This window comes from Gadus morhua, chromosome 15 (assembly GCF_902167405.1).
Source record: "Gadus morhua chromosome 15, gadMor3.0, whole genome shotgun sequence".
Classification (NCBI taxonomy): Eukaryota; Metazoa; Chordata; class Actinopteri; order Gadiformes; family Gadidae; genus Gadus; species Gadus morhua.
In genome coordinates this window covers 19,865,135-19,883,641 of record NC_044062.1, presented here as the reverse complement: position 1 = coordinate 19,883,641, position 18,507 = coordinate 19,865,135, and the positions used below count along the sequence as shown (strand labels likewise).

Here is an 18,507-nt window from a genome sequence, read left to right as displayed (position 1 = left end):
TTTTCACAAGTATATAATTGCAATAAATAAATGGGCGTCATTCATATTATGAGACTGACTACGATGACTCCATAAAAAACTATGATTTTTATTATGCATTTTGGCGAATAAGTGATATTTATTTAATACAGTACATGATTCAGATGCTTCTATTTTAATATTATTTTCCAAAAAAAAGAGAGCAGTCCTCTTTACTTCTGCGAGAGCAAGCTGCTTGACTTGAAGCCGTCCCAGATTCTGGTTGGCAGGAGCTCGACGAGCAGGCTACAGAAAGACGCTCCTGACGTCAGCCACGTTCAAATTCAGTACATACAAGATCCAAGATGGCGGAGGTGAGCGGGCTGAGGAATCGGAACCCCTTTGAATCAAACTGTCAACCCCGACCATTTGACAAAGGTAATCCACCATAAAAACTGAAACTAATTTCGGCAAAGCGGACGCAGGACCCGGTTGGACAGTAGTTAACTTGCATTGTTTGTGATTGAGTGTTTGCAGTTGAATGCCAGAGACGAACTGCTGTGTGTGGTAACTCGTCACGTAACGTTAAGTTGGACCACCGTATGGCCCGATAAGTAGCTCGCGGTGCGGCTCTGGGTGTCTCGTGAGGGTCGGGGTAGCAGGTGACAGGACTCGCGCCTCGACATGGCCGTGACTCTGAGCCGAGCGGTGTCTTTATCCAGTGTAAGGCGGCCGGAATGCTTACTTTCTAATAAACTTTAGGAGTCGGTTGGCCTCTTTCCCCATGGCCAGGGTTGTGTTTTTCGCACTGTGCAGAAAACACCGGCTCCTCGCTTCACTAATGACTCGTTTATTTTTAAATAAGCTATTATTAGTCCGACATACTTATCCACCTGAGGCTAATTTACAAGCTAATGTGGTCGTCGGATTCCAGTTGAACTAGTCCCTGGGTGTTTCACTATTTCAACAACCGTTTCGGGGTCAACTGAAGCTTGGTGTCAATATACATTGCTGTGATTAGATTACAGTATACAATGTAGTACTAGGTGAAAGCTCAATTACAAGTTAAGATGGTAGCTAACGATGCTAACAGTCCCTCGGTTCAGTCAGGTAACGTTACGAGTTGTGTCTATTGGAGCCCTGGTTTACAACAACAATGCGCATAAACTGGTAATCCTAGAGCTCAATTGAGGGGAAAAACATTAACATGTGTCGACATATAGCGCCGCTGAACTGTCATATTGATTAATGCTTTAAGTGGTGTCAGGAAAACCAGAATTGAAAGTTGTGGTGGCTTTTATGAAGTAAGTACACACACACAGGTATACACTACCAACGTCCTAGAGATAGGATTAGGAAGGCTCTTTTCACAACCCCTGCTGTTATGATACTGTTAAGTAAAAGTCACAATAATCCGCACTCTGTCTTCGGTACAAAGAGTCAGAGCTCTGCCTGTTTATTTGTCTGAGTTGTGTCATGCGTTGTGTAAATTAGATGCAGGCCTTAGTTGACCTATGGCCACATCACTTAGTGTGAACGCTAACCAACCAACTAAATAAGTTTCAGCTTATACAACAAATAGGGCCCCTTATATTTAGCAGTAAAGCGAAAATACGCTACCGAGAACCGAGGAAGACTTATTTTCATCAGCGCAATTGGTGTGAAGTTACAGCTGCCGGATACGTTTTCATTTAACTTGTTGTTGGAGCATCTTTAATGGTTTCGAAAAACTGGCTTTCCTTCTAGAAAAGCCTCTACTTTGAAAAGAAAATGATGGATTGAAATGAAATGATGAAACTTCTATTACATAAACAAGGGTTACCAAACATACAATAAGGACATTTATTGAAAGCAAACAACACGGCAAATTGCATACACAAGACTTGGTCCACCTCCACAAAAAGAGCATTGTATAACTTATAGGCTTTGCTTCCTAGAAGCCAAGCAATGCTGTGGACAAATTGTAGGCATACTTACTCATTGGGATTTGGTCCATTCTTTTACAGTTTTGGATTATTTCATGCATAATAATTGGAATTAAAGAGTTTAAACCAAATACATAAACCTTTCTGATTTAACACCATACTTGTGACGTTTGACATTCTTTCAATATATAAAGATGTATGACTATAGTTGACTATTATTTGGGATGGATTAGTTTAGTCGACAAAGGAAATTCTTATCCTTTTGACTTTGGCACCTTAAAAGAAAAGTGAGGGAATCGATTACTGCTATTCTTATATTAGCCCGTGGTTTGGGACTGACCCAGATTTCGATCTAGTGCAGTATTGGGTGTAGTTTATGTTATACTGGTAGTAGGTTGACTGGCCCTGGCCTCGAAGCAAGGATGTAGCTAGCTACTCCAACTAGTGTTTACCACAGTAACATAAGCCCCTTTAACCAGAAGTGGAGTGGTGCAATACTGGAAGGGTAATTGTGGATGACCTGGTGTACACCTGCTAATTCACACAATGCAACCTGTTCAATGTTGACTAAACGTCCCGTTACCACCTTTTCGGGGTTTATGTGCTTATATGTATTTTTGAATTGCAATGTATGTCAGTCTGCTCATCAACATCTCGGGGGTTGGAAAGACAAGAAATGAGGACTCTAATTTTAACTTTGTCCTATATTCAACATGTGGAGAAATGGCCTTTCACCTTCTCAATCAAGAGGTAAACTAGTCAGGATTATCTTCTGTGCTAAAAATAGCCATCTTGATACATCTTGGTGTGTAACATAAAGGCTGTGTCCTTTGATTATTTGGTCCTTCTTTGATTCTTGTTTTGTAACTTGCATGCTGTGTCTTGATTATTTGGTCTTTGATTCAAAATATTTTTTTAAATATTGCATTAGTGGTAAGAGAGGTCTCCAGTCCAAGTATCGTTGTTGACGATGTATGTGCCTAGATCCGAAACCCTAATGTCGACAAATAATGGCCCGTCTGGCCCCAAATGCACAGTGCTGCGATGCACAAATGCTGCTATCCCAGCAGAGCAGTGGCTTTTGAGTGGCTGCCTGGCTTCTCCACTTCCTCATGCTGAGGGGTTCGAGCTACCCCTGACCTCGATACAAACACTTTTCTCTCGTCGACAGAGGAGGTGATGGCCTAATTTGTAAGCATGTTAGTGTAACCGCCTGTTAGTTGGATAGCCCTGCACATATAAAATAATTGCATAGGTCGTAGGGGGACAGCACTAGGCTTAACGTGCATGGTAGGTTGGTTATGTATTACAGCAGTCTTAAATCCCCCCCCTCATAAAGACCGTATGTGCAGGCGAAGCCATGAAAAAAAAATGCTTCATGGGATGTGTTGACATTGCTTGACGCTGAGGGCTGTTACTTACCAGCCCCCCTACTGTTACGTAGTGACTTTATCAACCAGTGTAGGTACACGCAGTGCCTCACTAACTGCAAGCCTCACATGTTGTTCTTTCTCCATGGCTTAGCAGCATTGATTAGGACCATGCTGAGCCATTTCTCCAAGTCTCTTCTGTGACCGGTGCTGTTCATTTGTCTTGCTGACTCTCTGAATTCTCAGATGATGAGCCAAGGAGTGTTTTATATTTCTCATTAACCCCATGTTTTCGCTCAAATTTGAGAGTGCAAGAAAGGAGGGCGGATGTTACTGATGGTATTATGTTGATATTATCACTTTGAAATAAAGCGATTTATTAAACTCATTCAAATAGCTGGCGTTACATGTACCACGTGTTGTGCTGGAGTAGACATTCCTGAAGATTTCCAGGAGTAGCCTATGCCATAAGTAGCCTTGATGGGACTCGTTCAAGACAGGTGTTTCTTTGTCATACACAGACCTAGTTTTGTAACGATTTAGGCTGTTTATAGAATGTGGGAGGGGTTTTTAATGAGTGGAGCTCAAAGATAAATACTCCTGCAGTCAACCCCTATTTTAGATAATCTGAGCTCTAATATGACTAAAGGTTGTTGAGTGGTTCATGTTCTGTAAAGCCAGAGGATTAGATGTTTTTAGGGTCCTTTTTGTTCAAATTATAGCATCAGAAATGATTGCATTTAATTTATTAAACCTTTTCAACATTCCATATATTTATGGTAAAAACGTTCAATTTGCCTAAACGAAAAGATTAGGCAAAAATAAATTATCTAATTATTGCCGTTCTTTTTTTATTAATAACTAAGGATGGGCAACAATCGTCGAATAGTCGGAGTCACGTAGAAAATCGAATAATGAATGTGACTATCGTTATTTATTACACGGCTCTCCTCAATGCTGTTGAACGCTACGTTCACTTGCATGGGCCTTCGGAACTTCCGGTGGTGAATAATCTTTTGATAATTCACCATTGCTAAGCATATAATGACCGCTGTCAAGGAAAGTGGATATTGTTTTTCTGTCGTACCACTCCGCAAGTAATCGGTTAATTTATCAACCCAAGCGTCCTCGGTTGCTAAGCGACTTCAGCGTCTTTGGCGTACTATTTCTCTGCTGATCAACACTACGAATGCTGGTAACGAATAAATTGTAAAGACACAACGTGTGAAGCAATGGCCATAGTTTCCATATGCTCAAGCCGTGTCTAGTTCACCGTCATGCAGGCTGTGTTCAGTAAAATAAATAGCGTTTCGGCGCATGTAGGCCTATTTGCCTAAGCCCACGTTGAAATAATTTTTATGTTTTTGAGGAAATAAACAGATTGATTCCATACAAGTCATAAAAGCCTCTCCCTGTGTCATTGTGTGTGCGTGTATCTCAGGTGCGTGTGTGCGCGTGCATGGGGGGGTTCTTGATTGGCCGATTTTCGAATATTATTCTAATACTTCTCAGCGAATATCGAACATTGTGATTGTGCGATTGTATAAATCGGCATAATAACAAAATAATCAATTGTGTAACCATACTTGCAATATGAACAATTATTTTTCTCTTTAAAAAAAATGTGGTTGTGAAAAGCTATCAAAGGCCTTTATGGGGCATTTATCTGGCTTCAACCACACACATTCTGATTTGTTTACATGAGATACTGTGATAAGGATGGTAGATAAAGAATAGACGGCTAACTATATGCAAAGGCAGTTTTTTTCCTTTTGCTTATCTTTCTGATGCACTTCAGTGATACTTTTTTAGTAACGCGGTTGTCTATGAGCGTCATAATGACCAGCGCTGTGCAGGAAAACGTACCGTTATACTGAGAAGCTTAACAATCACTTGGACATCAAAATAAATCGCTGCTCAAACAGAGCTCCACACATCAACACGCGAAGCATTATACTATAGTTGCCTAGGAAGCCTCTCTCATTGACGAAATCATCCAAATCACCGGCTTTCCAGAAAAAGCGTGACGTATCCGCACATTACACACACTGTGGCTTCATACTGTAAGAGCCTGAGAAGCTTATCCCTCTGTCTGACGCCAGAGTCAACCGCTGCCCAGACAGAGCGCTAGACACACCCCGCCACCAATGTCGCTGGTTGAGTATATTAACAGGCACTTCATCGTTACGAGAAGACTCTTACTTGCATTAGCAGAGTTGAAAGTAAATGTAGTGTTTTGGGGAGACTGGCCAAAACAGGATTTTACTCCTGTTTTCGCTTAGTGGAGGTCCCCTGTTTTGATATGTCATTTTCACTAACGGTGATCAAATGGAATAGATAACCATGAGGTGTGTGCAGCACCAAGGTATGCAGATGCCTGCTCAAGCCATAAAGTGCCTGCAAAAACGATGGACCATACATTTTGGTCTTTCTAGTTTGTTTAGAAAAAAACTGAAAAGAATCAAGGTTTCAATCACATTGTTAGGGATGTCCCGATACCACTTTTTCACTTCTGATACCGATGCCCCATCTTTTGTTAGCTACCGATTCCGATCAGTCCGATACTTTGTTTTACTCTTGAACAAATAATAATAATAATAATATAATATAAAGCACTTTGCTCATGATTGCCAATAAGCCAAAAAACAATAAAACATCTTACCAAAGAAAAGTTGAATGGCTTGAATCTAATAAAGATTTGAACAGAGTTCAAAAGTAAACAATGTAAACATGCAAAAATGATTGGAAACAAGAGTTAAACAAATGGCTAAATGGTTAAAGTTTGAATACATTTGAGATAATGTATAGAATAGCAGGGCTATTACAGCTGATGGTTGAAATGGTTGAATCAAGTGTGTGTGTGCTTGTGCATGGGTGTGTGTCATCACTGGTAGTAACCAGGAAGTGTTATTGACGATATTCTTTCACATCTTGGTAATCGAGATAAGCTCACAAAATGATATGGCTTGTACTGTTCATATGGCATATCGTTTGTATCCAATCCAGCGTAATGGGCCAACATCGGACAGATTCCGTGGATCGGATCGGGACATCCCTTTAAAATTGTCCATTAGTTTGAAAGAATCAAGGTTTTATTTTAGACCAAATCGTCCCTATGCTTTCTATTTACCTGAAATCTCCTGGTCAAAATAATACTGCTTTCTCATTGACTGGGCATTATTAGGACCAACATTATTTTTATATCTGAATTTTGACCATGGCATGGCAACCTTTTGTTGGCATTATAAGTAATGCACATTTTAAAGTGTTTGAAAAAGAGGAGCGCTCCACTTTCCTAGAAGGACATAGAAGGCGTTGGAGACGAGGAATGACCTAAAGGAGCCTCCGGGACCGGACACGCCAGGCTGCTGTTTCTTTTTATCTCGCCCTTTGTGCTTTTCAGTGCAGTTCTATTTTTAAGCATTACGTGCATCCAGATGTAGCTTTGCACAGAGCTCCCTGGAAGACTTCCAAACCAAAATATGACCCACATATCTCCTGTACACAGTTTAATATGGCTTTTTACACATTTCTTTCATTTTCCATGTCTATTAAGGTGTTACTGAGGTAGGGGATGTCCCGACTTCCCATCATAAACCCAGGCCACCCATGGCCCTACCTGAAGACCTGGAGGTGGAGGAGGGTGGATTGACGCTGCAGTCCCAAAAACTGACCTTGAAATCGGGTACAGATGGAGCCACAACCCCCTCCCCTGATGAAGGTTTTCAGGAAGAGGAGAAGGTAAAGTGCAACCATGTTCGCTGCGGTCTACAAAATAATTTCACATCTAGAACATAGGACAGTAAACCTCTCATCTTCTCCAGAAGGTTGCAGCGAAGGAAGCGGCCAGGCCCATCCAGATCGTCCTGGCCAATGAAGAGGAGCACAGCTTTGAGCTGGACGAGGCGGCTCTGGAGAACATCCTGCTGCAGGACCACGTGAAGGACCTCAACGTGGTGGTGGTGTCGGTGGCCGGGGCCTTCCGCAAGGGCAAGTCCTTCCTGTTGGACTTCATGCTGCGCTACATGCATAACCCGGTAACTAAATGTACAGGTTGCACTCTGATGAATTTGCAAGGGCATCACAATACGATATTACGAGATTGCGGCCAATTCGAAATGTATTGTGATCTGTTAATATATTTTTTTTTTCTCATTCGTGTGGTTTAACGTATCATTTTGGGTTATAGGGCCAGCGATGTCTGCCATTGTTTTTATTTAATGACTGAGACGGAACGGAAAGTATTTGAGACTATTGGAGAATACACTATAAAGCTCTGTGTAGGGCGGTTTCATTATTAATGAATAAAAAAAAGTCAACCTGACAAAGTATTACGGGCGGTAAATAATCGACATACTCGTGTGAAATCATTGATTCTCTCATTGATTCTCGTCCAGAGTAAAAAAGGTTTTTACTCTGAGGAGTTTGCAGGTCTGGTATATACTTGTGCAATACTGTAATATATTATTGCGCTCTGAGGCGTTGAGAAATGTGGTCTGTCTGCTCTGACTTGCCAGTACGAATAACCATTGTGTTAACACTATTTAGCATACCTCAGTATTCTATTTGCATTCATTGGTCTGAGCAAATGTGAGGGGTCTACCACAAACAAAAAAGTTTGTAAGAAAAAAAAAAAAAATATTGGAAAGACAACGCGACACACAATCAGGGTCAGCAGCTGTGTGCCATGTTCTCCAACACTCGGCGCGTTGGACACCCAGGCCCCCGGAGCTCCTAGCAGCAGCTGGACACGAAAGCGGGAGAGCTCACCTTACATCACACGTGCACAGCCAGGAAAACAGTTCATGGAAGACCCGTGTCCCCCAGCTGTTGCCAAGCATGTTTATGCGCAGTTGGAACTTGACCACCTCTAAACTGAAGGAGCATTCTTCAGCTTCATTTTTTCTCGTGTATTTGCTCTTCAGCAGAGACTTTCTAGTTATCGTATGTCAGTAAAATGCATGCTAACTTCATACTTTGTTATGAATAATATATTTGACTTCCCAGAAGCCGATCTCAGAAGCTTATCCGTAGAGCTAGGGTGGCAGTTTGGTTTCCGTTGCTGGAAGTCTTTTGTAACGCATACTTTGACTTGCAAATCTATCCAATGGCTTGGAGTGTTATTCAAACAGGTTAATATTGCGGTTACTGACTCACATCAGCAACCACTAATGTATGTTCTGCTGCGTATACATACGAAAGCCTACGACAAGTAGGAGTTGGTTTTTCTAGGTTCGTAACTGTAGGTTTGTGAATGGTATTCAGAAGTCATGTCCATACTTGTAACTCACTTTCACCCCTGTTTTATTTGACCAATGCATGGCTCCAGCCTCCCCCTATTCATCCTTGAATCACTTGCCCATCTCCTCCTCACCCTCGTTCTGCCTTGTCTCGCTCCTGCAGGGCGAGTCTTGGATGGGGGGTGAGGATGAGCCTCTGTCAGGCTTCTCCTGGAGGGGAGGCTGTGAGAGAGAGACTACAGGCATCCAGGCCTGGAGCGAGGTGTTCGTGGTTGAGCGGTCAGACGGCAGTAAGGTGAGCTGGGAGACTTCTCCTTACACATCGATATGCTACGAGCTGGGGGACTGCTCCTTACACATCGATATGCTACGAGCTGGGGGACTCCTCCTTACACATCGCTATGCTACGAGCTGGGGGACTCCTCCTTACACATCGCTATGCTACGAGCTGGGTGACTCCTCCTTACACATCGCTATGCTACGAGCTGGGGGACTTCTCCTTACACATCAATATGCTACGTCCACGATTGGAATTTGGACATGAACTCTATTCTCTCGCACACATGCACTGGTGTACAAACACCCCGGTCACATGGATGCACACACTGCGTGTGTCAAAGGTGCGTTGCGTTTTGCGGGTCTTGCGGATTAATGTTTACCTGTCTTTTGTCCGTGTTTGCTGTTCTCCTTTACCAGGTTGCAGTACTGCTCGTAGACACACAGGGGGCGTTTGACAGCCAATCCACCATCAAAGACTGCGCAACTGTGTTTGCCCTGAGCACCATGACCAGTTCTGTACAGGTACAACAACAATCATTCAGTAAATGTACCAGGGTGGGAAGATATTGCACGTCCACTATTGGCATGCCATGTATACATATTTTATACTGGGCAGGCGAAGCATGCAACGTGAGTCTGCTTTGCATTCGATAAAAACATGGCCGAAGGCGGTGTCGGGGCTCCACAGATTTTTCAGCATTTGGAAAGGCCGTCTTACCTGTAATGTGCAGCTACATCAACAACACATAATGCCATGTATAATGTTTTATTCATCCTGAAGTGTCCAGGCAAAGCCCCTGCAATCTCAAAGCAGTTTTTAGGCAGTCAAACACATCAGAAAGGCATGCGAAACGTCCCTAGAAAGATTCGACTTAAATCTATCAAAGACAGTGCTACACAAAAAGACAATTCCAACCCCAAAATAAATCAACATGTAACAAATGAGTTGTGTATTTCCTAACTGCACAGCAAGGGTTAACTTTCTCACGTGATTTTATCTACACAAATTATATCATATGAAAGCTGACTCTCCTTATTCCAACCATATCGCTCTGTGACTAAACCTTGCAGAACTAGAACAAAAAACAATGAAAAACAAACGACCAAAAATTTGTTTCTGTTTTTGATCGCATTAAAACTACCCAAACGGATAATCCAGTGTCTGCCCAATTTTGAGCCTAACATGTTTTTTACAATCATGTATAATAACTAAGAGGGATTCAGAGGAAATGGGTAAATTGCCTTTGAACAGAACACACAATATTTATCGCCATCTGATGGCTGTATGGTGCAATTGCACTTGTTTGATCAACTATATTCACCCTGACCATTCTATAGAGGGGGCAATTGTCAAAATTGTACAATGGGTTCTCAAAATATCTACCTGTTTATGTTGTCAATTCGCATTCAATTTATTTGAAGATTTCGCCTCAATCTACCTCTACTAAAACCTCTACCGATACCCGTACTTCAATTTATTGACGTCAAATATTGACCAATGTACTAATCAGATGTTGTGCTATGACCCAATAGTACCATAAAACATGATAATTATTTCAGGCAGTCATTCAATATTTACACATATTTACACCTGATTCTAGCTTGATTTACTCAAACCATTATTATCCACAGGCATTATTTCACTAGCGCAACAATCTATATTCTCCCTAACCTATCTTTATTTTGGAAGCAAGACTAAATAGTATAGCCCTTGCTGTCGTGGAGATACTCCATTTACTTTGAGCATGTTATTTTCTGACAGAAACCTATACTATTTAATGATAATGCATAGTGCTACTTTTTTGTGGTTTTCAATATAAAACTTGGCAAAATGATTTCAGTGTGTTTTTACTTTTGAAAAATGTCAGCACATTTAATTATACTAATAACCGTATAATACTGATAAACTAACAAAATGGAGCAGAGGTCAATGTTCCTGTTTCATGTTGCTAACATATGTTGAATATGCTTGCTTCTCCAGGTGTATAATCTCACCCAGAACGTCCAAGAAGATGACCTACAGCACCTGCAGGTCAGAACCACTCGACCATGTAGCACCCAACCCTAGCTCTCCATGATGTTGTTGTCTCTGCATATGCTAACGCTGTGTATCTTCATGTCTGCAGCTGTTTACAGAGTACGGGCGCCTGGCCATGGAGGAAATCTACCTGAAGCCTTTCCAGGTTTTGTCGGTTCTTATTAGATTAGTCTATTTCTTCCTCTAAGACAGTGAATGAGGTCATCAGATCTTCTTTTTAAAACATAATGCGTTTGGCCCGTGCCTCTGTCCTTCTGTGTCTCCGCTGCAGTCCCTGATGTTCCTGATCCGGGACTGGTGCTATCCCTATGAACACGGCTATGGCCTAGAGGGAGGCAATGCCTTCCTGAAGAAACGGCTGCAGGTAAACCCCTGCTCCCTGTAGCCTTCATGGAGAAACTGCTACTGTGCCTGGTGGTGTAGAAGGAGATGGATTCTTCTGGAGATCTCTGAACATGCAACCTCCTGAACCCGTCTGGTTCCTCCTGTAGACATGAGCCAGAGCTAAAGTCTGATGCTTGCCCCCCCAGGTGAAGCAGAACCAGCACGAAGAGCTGCAGAACGTGAGGAAGCACATCCACTCTTGTTTCTCCAACATCGGCTGCTTCCTCCAGCCCCACCCTGGCCTCAAGGTGGCCACCAACCCATACTTTGACGGTAGACTCAGGGGTGAGAGACGCACACACACACACCTCCAACATGCATCACTTTTGGAGAGATATTTCGCAAATATCAGTCAAAGGAGCTTATATCGTCTACACCACCACTGATTGACCATCAAAGAGGGAAAATTCAATCACCCCAAAAAGAGTCTACACATGTCGCAGTCTTTGATGCCCCAAAGTTAGGAAGAGAAAACGATCTTTGCTTTTATTCTACCCTTTGTTTGGCCGATAGAGCTCAGAGTGAGGAAAGGGATATGTCTGTAATGTTGTCTCCCTCTCAGACATCGATGACGACTTTAAGACTCACCTGGCGGAGCTGGTGCCTCTCCTCCTGGCCCCCGACCGACTGGTGGAGAAGGAGATCGGCGGGAACAAGGTCACCTGCAGGGACCTGGTGGAGTATTTCAAGGTGTGCAAGCACAGGTCACATCGTGCTCTGTTTGGTTGGTCGTCTGCAACGTGTTATACCTAGTTTGCTAACGCAAAGATTACTCTCCTTATCACTCTTAGTGTCGAGTCTGGGAAGATATTTGGTTATAGTCGTTATATTTAAGCATAAAAAAAAGAATGTTTTTTATATATTTCTTCTTTTGTTAATACCTGATTTTAATTTCAGAGCTACATCAAGATCTACCAAGGAGAGGAGCTGCCTCATCCTAAATCCATGCTACAGGTCTGTTAAGATCCCCTTATAGCCCATGAATTAATCAAACCTTTTCAGGTTTGGATCTGCATATAATCTTCAACCAATGTCCTTCTTGCTTATTTCCTTGTCTCCCAGGCAACGGCAGAAGCCAACAATCTGACTGCGGTGGCCGGAGCCAAGGACCTGTACGGGAAGAGCATGGAGGCGGTAAGGAAGCCCCGACTCCCTCAGTCCCGCCCAACACATTTCCCATGAGGCCGTCTCGCAACGCCACGTTATTATCCGTTATTCGGAAGGACCATATCGGGACCGCTCAAATACTACCACGAGGGAAGGCTATAATGATCTCGGGTGGACCTTCCTGTTGTTTCCTGCTATTTAGGTTTTATATACCATAACTGTAAAGGATGAGGACATCATTTAGTGCCAAAGTCCTTCTACATATCTCCATCTCCACCAGTGTTGAACCCTGCTCAGCTCCCTCTCTCTGGTGCTCTCAGGTGTGCGGCGGGGACAAGCCCTACATCGCGCCGGCCGACCTGGAGCGCTGCCACGAGGAGTTCCGCGAGTGCTCGGTGCGCCACTTCCGCTCGGTCAAGAAGATGGGCGGCGACGAGTTCTGCCAGCGCTACCAGAGCCAGCTGGAGGGGGAACTAGATGAGGTCTACGCCAACTTCACCAAGCACAACGACGGCAAGAACATCTTCTACGCCGCGCGCACGCCGGCCACCCTGTTCGCCGTCATGTTCGCCGCCTACGTGGTGTCAGGCGTCACGGGCTTCGTGGGACTAGGCACCCTGGCGGCGCTGGCCAACCTGCTGATGGGCGTGGCGCTACTGTCCCTCTGCGCCTGGGCCTACGTCAAGTACTCCGGGGAGTTCCGCGAGATTGGCGCGGTCATCGACCTGGTGGCGGAGAACCTCTGGGAACAGGTGGGTCCGCTGCGAGGGGGCGAATCAGAGGGCTCCCCCCCCGGTCACGGCTGGGTGTCCGTGAGGATGTGTCCACTGGGAGGATTTTGTGTGTGTGCCCTGTGTTTGTTTGTGCTTTAACGTACGTCTGTGTCAGTGACATGTACGTGTTTAGCTTTCTGGCTCGCTGAAAATGGTCGACAGGCTTGGGGGTGGTTGCCATGCTTTTTTTCCTATTTTTTGATCGTTTGATCGGTCGTTTCCACTCCTCTGTATTATGTTTTCCTTCCTACTATTTGCTTCTGGCTATTCCTGCCGTTCACTCTGCGGTTTTCCACCGGGCTTCCACTTTATCTGCTGATTTAATCGGAGGTTGATACATCATGATAAATGCTCCTATCTAGCGCAACCCTCCTTTCTCCTGCTTCTCCCAGCCTGCATGTCTTTCTCTCTCTAGCCTCCGTTCCAACTCAAGAGTAAGGTGTACCCCCACTACTTCATCCCCCATCCCTGCAATTCTTTTCGCTGTTTGAAGCCTCCTTAAACCTAAATTACACTTCCACGTCAGACCGTATGTGAAGTACAACGGCGCCATGCAGAGACCTATAGACGCCCCTTTTACCAGGTGCAGACCAACACGTACGCAAAAGAAGGGCTGCCGACGAGCGGATAGCAACATGGCGTCTCTGGGGACGTAGATGTCAAATGATAACTGATTAGTCAAGCACAGAACCAACGTCTTTTGTTTTCAAAAAGTATAATAATATTGTAATAATACAATATTAACTGCTTTCCATAATGGGTACATCAGAACTATATTCAGTAGAGCGGTATGAAGGGACTCCGGTACCTGGTTTACCAGGTTCAGCAAAGCCTGTGCACACGTTCAAGTGACGTGGAAGTGTGAATCCTGGCAGCTCTGCAATCTCGGCCGACATGCTGTATGTAGAAGAGTAAATCCGGCTGAATCCGTCCTTTTGCGTCTCATGGATAACAAGTTGAAATGCAGTTTATCCCTGCTGGGCATGTCTCTCACAGACGGTTTAACTCTGCTCCCCCTCCCTCCCTCCTGCTCTTCGTCCAATCGCAGGTGTTTTCAAGGCTCAGGCAGCCGATCGAGGGAGGCCTGGCTCAGCCCGCCTCTCTCCTCTGCTCCCTCTCGCCGGGCGGAGCAATGGGCTCTCTCGCAGCGCTACTCAACAACCGCTCCAAAAAACACTAGCTGCCTCGTTCTGGTGTTTTTTGTTCCTGGTCACAGAGACTGCTTCCCAAGCTTTCTGTGGTGTGCTGACTTCCTCTGTGTCCACATTACACTTCTCTGCTTTGCCTCGGCTGCTTTGTGCTCGCCTTGCGGTGTTGAGGCGCCAGGGGGGCGTTCTGTCTGCAGGCATTTACCTCTGAACCCCTGAATACGGACCAAAACAGGCTCTCCTCAGGACCTCCCGGACATGCACCTTGCCTCACGGTTTTTAAACCCCTATTTTGTGATGGATGTGATTTGGTGGGTTGGGTTATGGTTGTTAATTATGTGTTTTTGTGTCCGTTTGTTGTTTGAATTTTTATGCCATCTTGTACATATATTTCCGTTTTGGAATGCATGTTGGATTGCAGAGCACTTCTTAGTTTTCCGCCCTCATTTTTGTATCTTTCAGTTCCTTAACCACACTTCCACTTCTTTTTTTCAGTTCCTTTGTCCTTGTAATCCGTTAGCACACTTTTTCAATTACTTGTTTCTTAAATTCATATCCACAATTATAAGTACTGGCTCTCACCCAAAATATCCTTTCCTCACCTTTTGCTCTGCTCCTCACCCTTCCCCTTTCACCTCCTGCCTCTCTGCCCTCCTCCCTCTCCTCCTCCTCCTCTCCTGCAGGTGTTGAAGCCACTTAGCGAACATTATATGGAGGACAACGTCAGGCAGACGGTGGTGAACTCTCTGAAAGCCAGCTTGACGGAGCCGGCGTCTCAGCACGGCAAGCTAAAGGCTCACTGACCCGGCCGGCTCTGACCCTTTTCCCCTCACCCCGCTCCCCTGTCCACCACCACCCTCACCTTGTAGATATGACACATCCTAGGACTGTTGAACTGTTCACAACCAAAGTATGATCCGCCTTCCCCCGTCATGCTTTGCTGCATGCCAGTCCCTCCCGTTTGAAGTGTCCCAATACTGTAAGCAAAAGGACCCTTTGAAAAGGGCTTCCCTGCTGGCTGCGCTCTGCTGCCCCCGGTGGTTGGTGGGGTGAAATTGGCATGCCGATCGCAGCCTCGGAGCAGAGCCGAGAATGGGTCGCCTCGAACCAAAATAGGAGTATAAAAAATGTCTTGGTCTTCTCCGATGTGCCATGCTAACAGCGGCTCCAGCTCCACAGGTTAACACTGGAAAACCCGCCGTTTGCAGACGCGCGCTACGTAGCAACTGTACACTGTGTGTGCCCCGTTTCTGACATCCAGCTCGCTAGCCCGCAGCGTAAGGACTCAGCGGTAATTCAGGGATAGCTGTGTAATGTCCGATGCAGACTTGAGACTGTTCATATTTTTACGCTGATGATAGCAGTCTCGGCAATCGTCTTCCGTCAGTTAACACAAACAATATTCAGAGCTGGACATTTACTTTGATTTGACCCTGTTCGGTATGGTTATTTGATCTAATATTTAGATTATATCATGGTATAATTCTTTCCCTACAGTTAATTGTAGCTACAACCCTAAGCCTCTTTACAGAAGTTGGATCTAATTTTAATTTTATTGTCTGATTAAACAATCAAGCCCTATCTGAACTGAAAGGCTGTGTGGAAATATATTTTACTTTTCTCAGAACTATTACAGGGAAAAGGCAATCATGTTTTTTCACAATTTAGCTTTTAAACACTATGGCAACACATGATGGTTAATTATATATTTGGGCTAGGCTCGGCTTCCCTCTGCAACTGTACCCAGTATCAGTCCATCCCCATGGATGATTAGTTTTGTCTTTAGTGGTGGTAGACCGGAACGGGGCCTGTACCAAGCAGTCAGGCTCTTCCGAGCGGCTTATAGCAGGAGACATGATTTTATTTGAGCTTGGTATTTAGTGTGCTTCCTGCCATTGTTTGGACTCTGCATGGTGTTAAGAGCTAGGGATGTACCCACTGTAGTAGCCAGAAAGAAAATGGCATCACACATCCCTTTATCAATGTCTCGCCGTCTTTCACCGAAGCCTCAACATCCCACGCCGTGGCAAGGTTTCCTGTAGACCCCTGGCCTCACCGGGACTTTGCTGCTTCTCACCATTCTCTCTTGAGAGTATCTGCCTTCAGCCTGTAGGTTGCTGTCATTTCTTCTGTTGTTTCAACATTGTCTTGACTTCATCTGAGCATTTTCCTGAAATCCTAGATATGGATGAGCTCCGAACGGCTGGAAAATCAAGAGCTCTGGGTTTCATTTCATCATTTGTTTTTCAAGATTTCTCTTCAAAGTGTAGGTCTTGCTCGACACTGTCTTATCCCTTGTGTTGTGATGCTGATGTCCCGTTGATGATGTCGGCTGTAATCAGGAGGGATGGACAAACTGACTCACCTGGGGTCAGCTCCATCACAGCCTCATGTGTTCCATTCAAAGATTCCATCCACAACCGGTCTTGTAGGTTTTATGTGCACTTAGTACAAGTAGGGCGTGTATGTGAGATCAAATATTTAAATAAAATGTATACATTTTAAAGATAATTTCATTTGTTATTTGAATTTTATCAGCTAAAACTGGTCCATTTTGATTTTCTCAATTTTCAGCTGTTTGGAACATGGCCAGAGAATAGTTTTAATATTTGTTGGAAGCGCCTTTTTGTTTAATGTAATGATCGGTTATCTTCATAACTGCCTTCAAATACATTTCATGTAATTTATTTTTCAATAAAATCGGTGTTTACCTTAATTATAGATAGAATTTTGTCGGCCTTGTCTTTATCAGCTGCAGGTTGTAAAATAGATTTTAAGATGCTCAATTCACCATGGACCATTGTTGCTTATCCCATATTATTGTAGGAGTGTTTTGGGAAATTCTTGCATGGAATTGTACGTATTTGTTGTATAATGAGCCAGAAAAAGTAAAATATGTTGTGCCCTACAACATGGTAGGCCCATAGTATTTAGCAAGAGTGATGGTGTAATTTAAATGAAAGTGGATGAGATTCTTAGCTCAGAAGTGCTCAGACACAGGAGCATGTTTCCGCATTCACTAGGCTGGACAACGTTGTCCGGATGGGGCTTGCAAAGAAGCCCTCATATATTGCGTACGGTTGAAATCCTTGGCTGATCTCATGTTGAGAGCAGTAAGAGCACGTTATAACTGCAACTTTAAAGCATTAATGAAGTGGCAAATAGTGTATGGAGCATTGCTCTGACATTAGTACCTGTAATCCATAGTAATAAGTTAGAAAATAAATTAGTAAGATGTGTTAATGGTTTGAGGTAATGTATGCAAAACCAACAACTTAAATTTATTTTTAAAGTTTGGAAATCAATGTATTTCCATGATTTCAGTTAAGGTGAAGTCTATGCCTTGCTAAGATTGTACTCATTACACTTAAAGGCTGGAAATGCCTCAAGTACCATTGCAGCACTACCAATGCTCACATAAATCTCATGTTCTCCCACAAAAGTCTTAATGCTTTCTAAGGACGTGAATTGTCCAGTCATTTATAAATGCTGAGTGACCTGACTTGTCATTAGTGTGAAGTTGAGGTTTTGGGACTTGGAACCTATAAGTTTAATATTTTTTTGCTAGTTTTCTACTGATGAGTACTTATTGATAAATACCAGTTTATATTAGCACATACATAGCACACAGTTTGTATGAGAAATAAGTATATCAGGAACCTTGTATAATGCAGTCTATATCAACCAACATCTTGCATTATGTGGATATGATTTATTAATTAGGCTAGTGTAATTAAGCGTTATACCTGATTGTTTCAATTGTCTCACAGTTTGTACTTGTATTCATACGAGTCATGTAAATCATTGCATTTGTTTGAAGTATTAAAGGAGTAAGCCGCACATGATTTGAGTTTAGCTGACTGTTAATCTTCTCACTCTCACAGGTGTGCCGTTGAACGAATACACGCTACTATACTCGCTCAAGGAAGTCTCGCTCCGAAATCTCGTCCAATTCAGTAGAATCTTCACCCAAATGTTTCAGTGCTAAGCTGTGCTTCTTGTAGTCCCCATTAGTCCCTTATACCAATGATACCAATGATCAGAAAATATGAGTAATTTGTAATTTTTAGGTTAATTAATCCCATTGGGGGCAGTGGGAGGGGCGTAAACTCTACAGGGAAGAGAACAAATACCGGTGGTAGTAGTAGTCTTCTAATGGTTATAATAGTTTTATTAGTCCATCAATCTAGTTCCCATGAAGGTGAATGACCAAAACAATGTACTGGTTTTTATATTTAAAAAAAAAACAAGCCTTTGGAGAAAATGAGTTAAAGTGAATGAGTGC

General features: G+C 43.5%; 1 protein-coding gene across 3 annotated transcripts; it reads left to right on the top strand.

Annotated features, from left to right (window-relative positions):
- The first annotated feature begins 227 nt into the window (after positions 1 to 227).
- atl2 (atlastin GTPase 2) lies at positions 228 to 18,067 on the top strand. Of its 3 annotated transcripts, none has more exons than XR_003979643.1 (15): positions 228 to 396; positions 6,810 to 6,994; positions 7,081 to 7,290; positions 8,657 to 8,788; positions 9,190 to 9,294; positions 10,754 to 10,804; positions 10,899 to 10,955; positions 11,082 to 11,174; positions 11,341 to 11,479; positions 11,757 to 11,884; positions 12,092 to 12,148; positions 12,257 to 12,328; positions 12,622 to 13,053; positions 14,123 to 14,533; positions 14,906 to 18,067. XR_003979643.1 is itself a non-coding variant. In XM_030379027.1 (14 exons), the coding sequence occupies exons 1-14, from the start codon at positions 324 to 326 to the stop codon at positions 15,023 to 15,025; spliced, it is 1,857 nt and encodes a 618-aa protein (XP_030234887.1). In that variant the 5' UTR covers positions 228 to 323; the 3' UTR covers positions 15,026 to 18,067. The 3 variants fall into 3 exon arrangements, 1 of the variants encoding a protein (XP_030234887.1); XR_003979642.1 differs by having other exon boundaries at positions 7,078 to 7,290; XM_030379027.1 differs by lacking the exon at positions 14,123 to 14,533 and having other exon boundaries at positions 7,078 to 7,290.
- Positions 18,068 to 18,507: the final 440 nt, after the last annotated feature.

Excerpts from the sequence above, each read along its gene's own strand:
- atl2 (XM_030379027.1), top strand. The coding sequence starts at position 324 with ATGGCGGAGGTGAGCGGGCTGAGGAATCGGAACCCCTTTGAATCAAAC. Across the intron at positions 7,291-8,656 it reads TGCGCTACATGCATAACCCG|GGCGAGTCTTGGATGGGGGG; the intron begins GTAACTAAATGT and ends TCGCTCCTGCAG. Across the intron at positions 9,295-10,753 it reads CCATGACCAGTTCTGTACAG|GTGTATAATCTCACCCAGAA; the intron begins GTACAACAACAA and ends TTGCTTCTCCAG.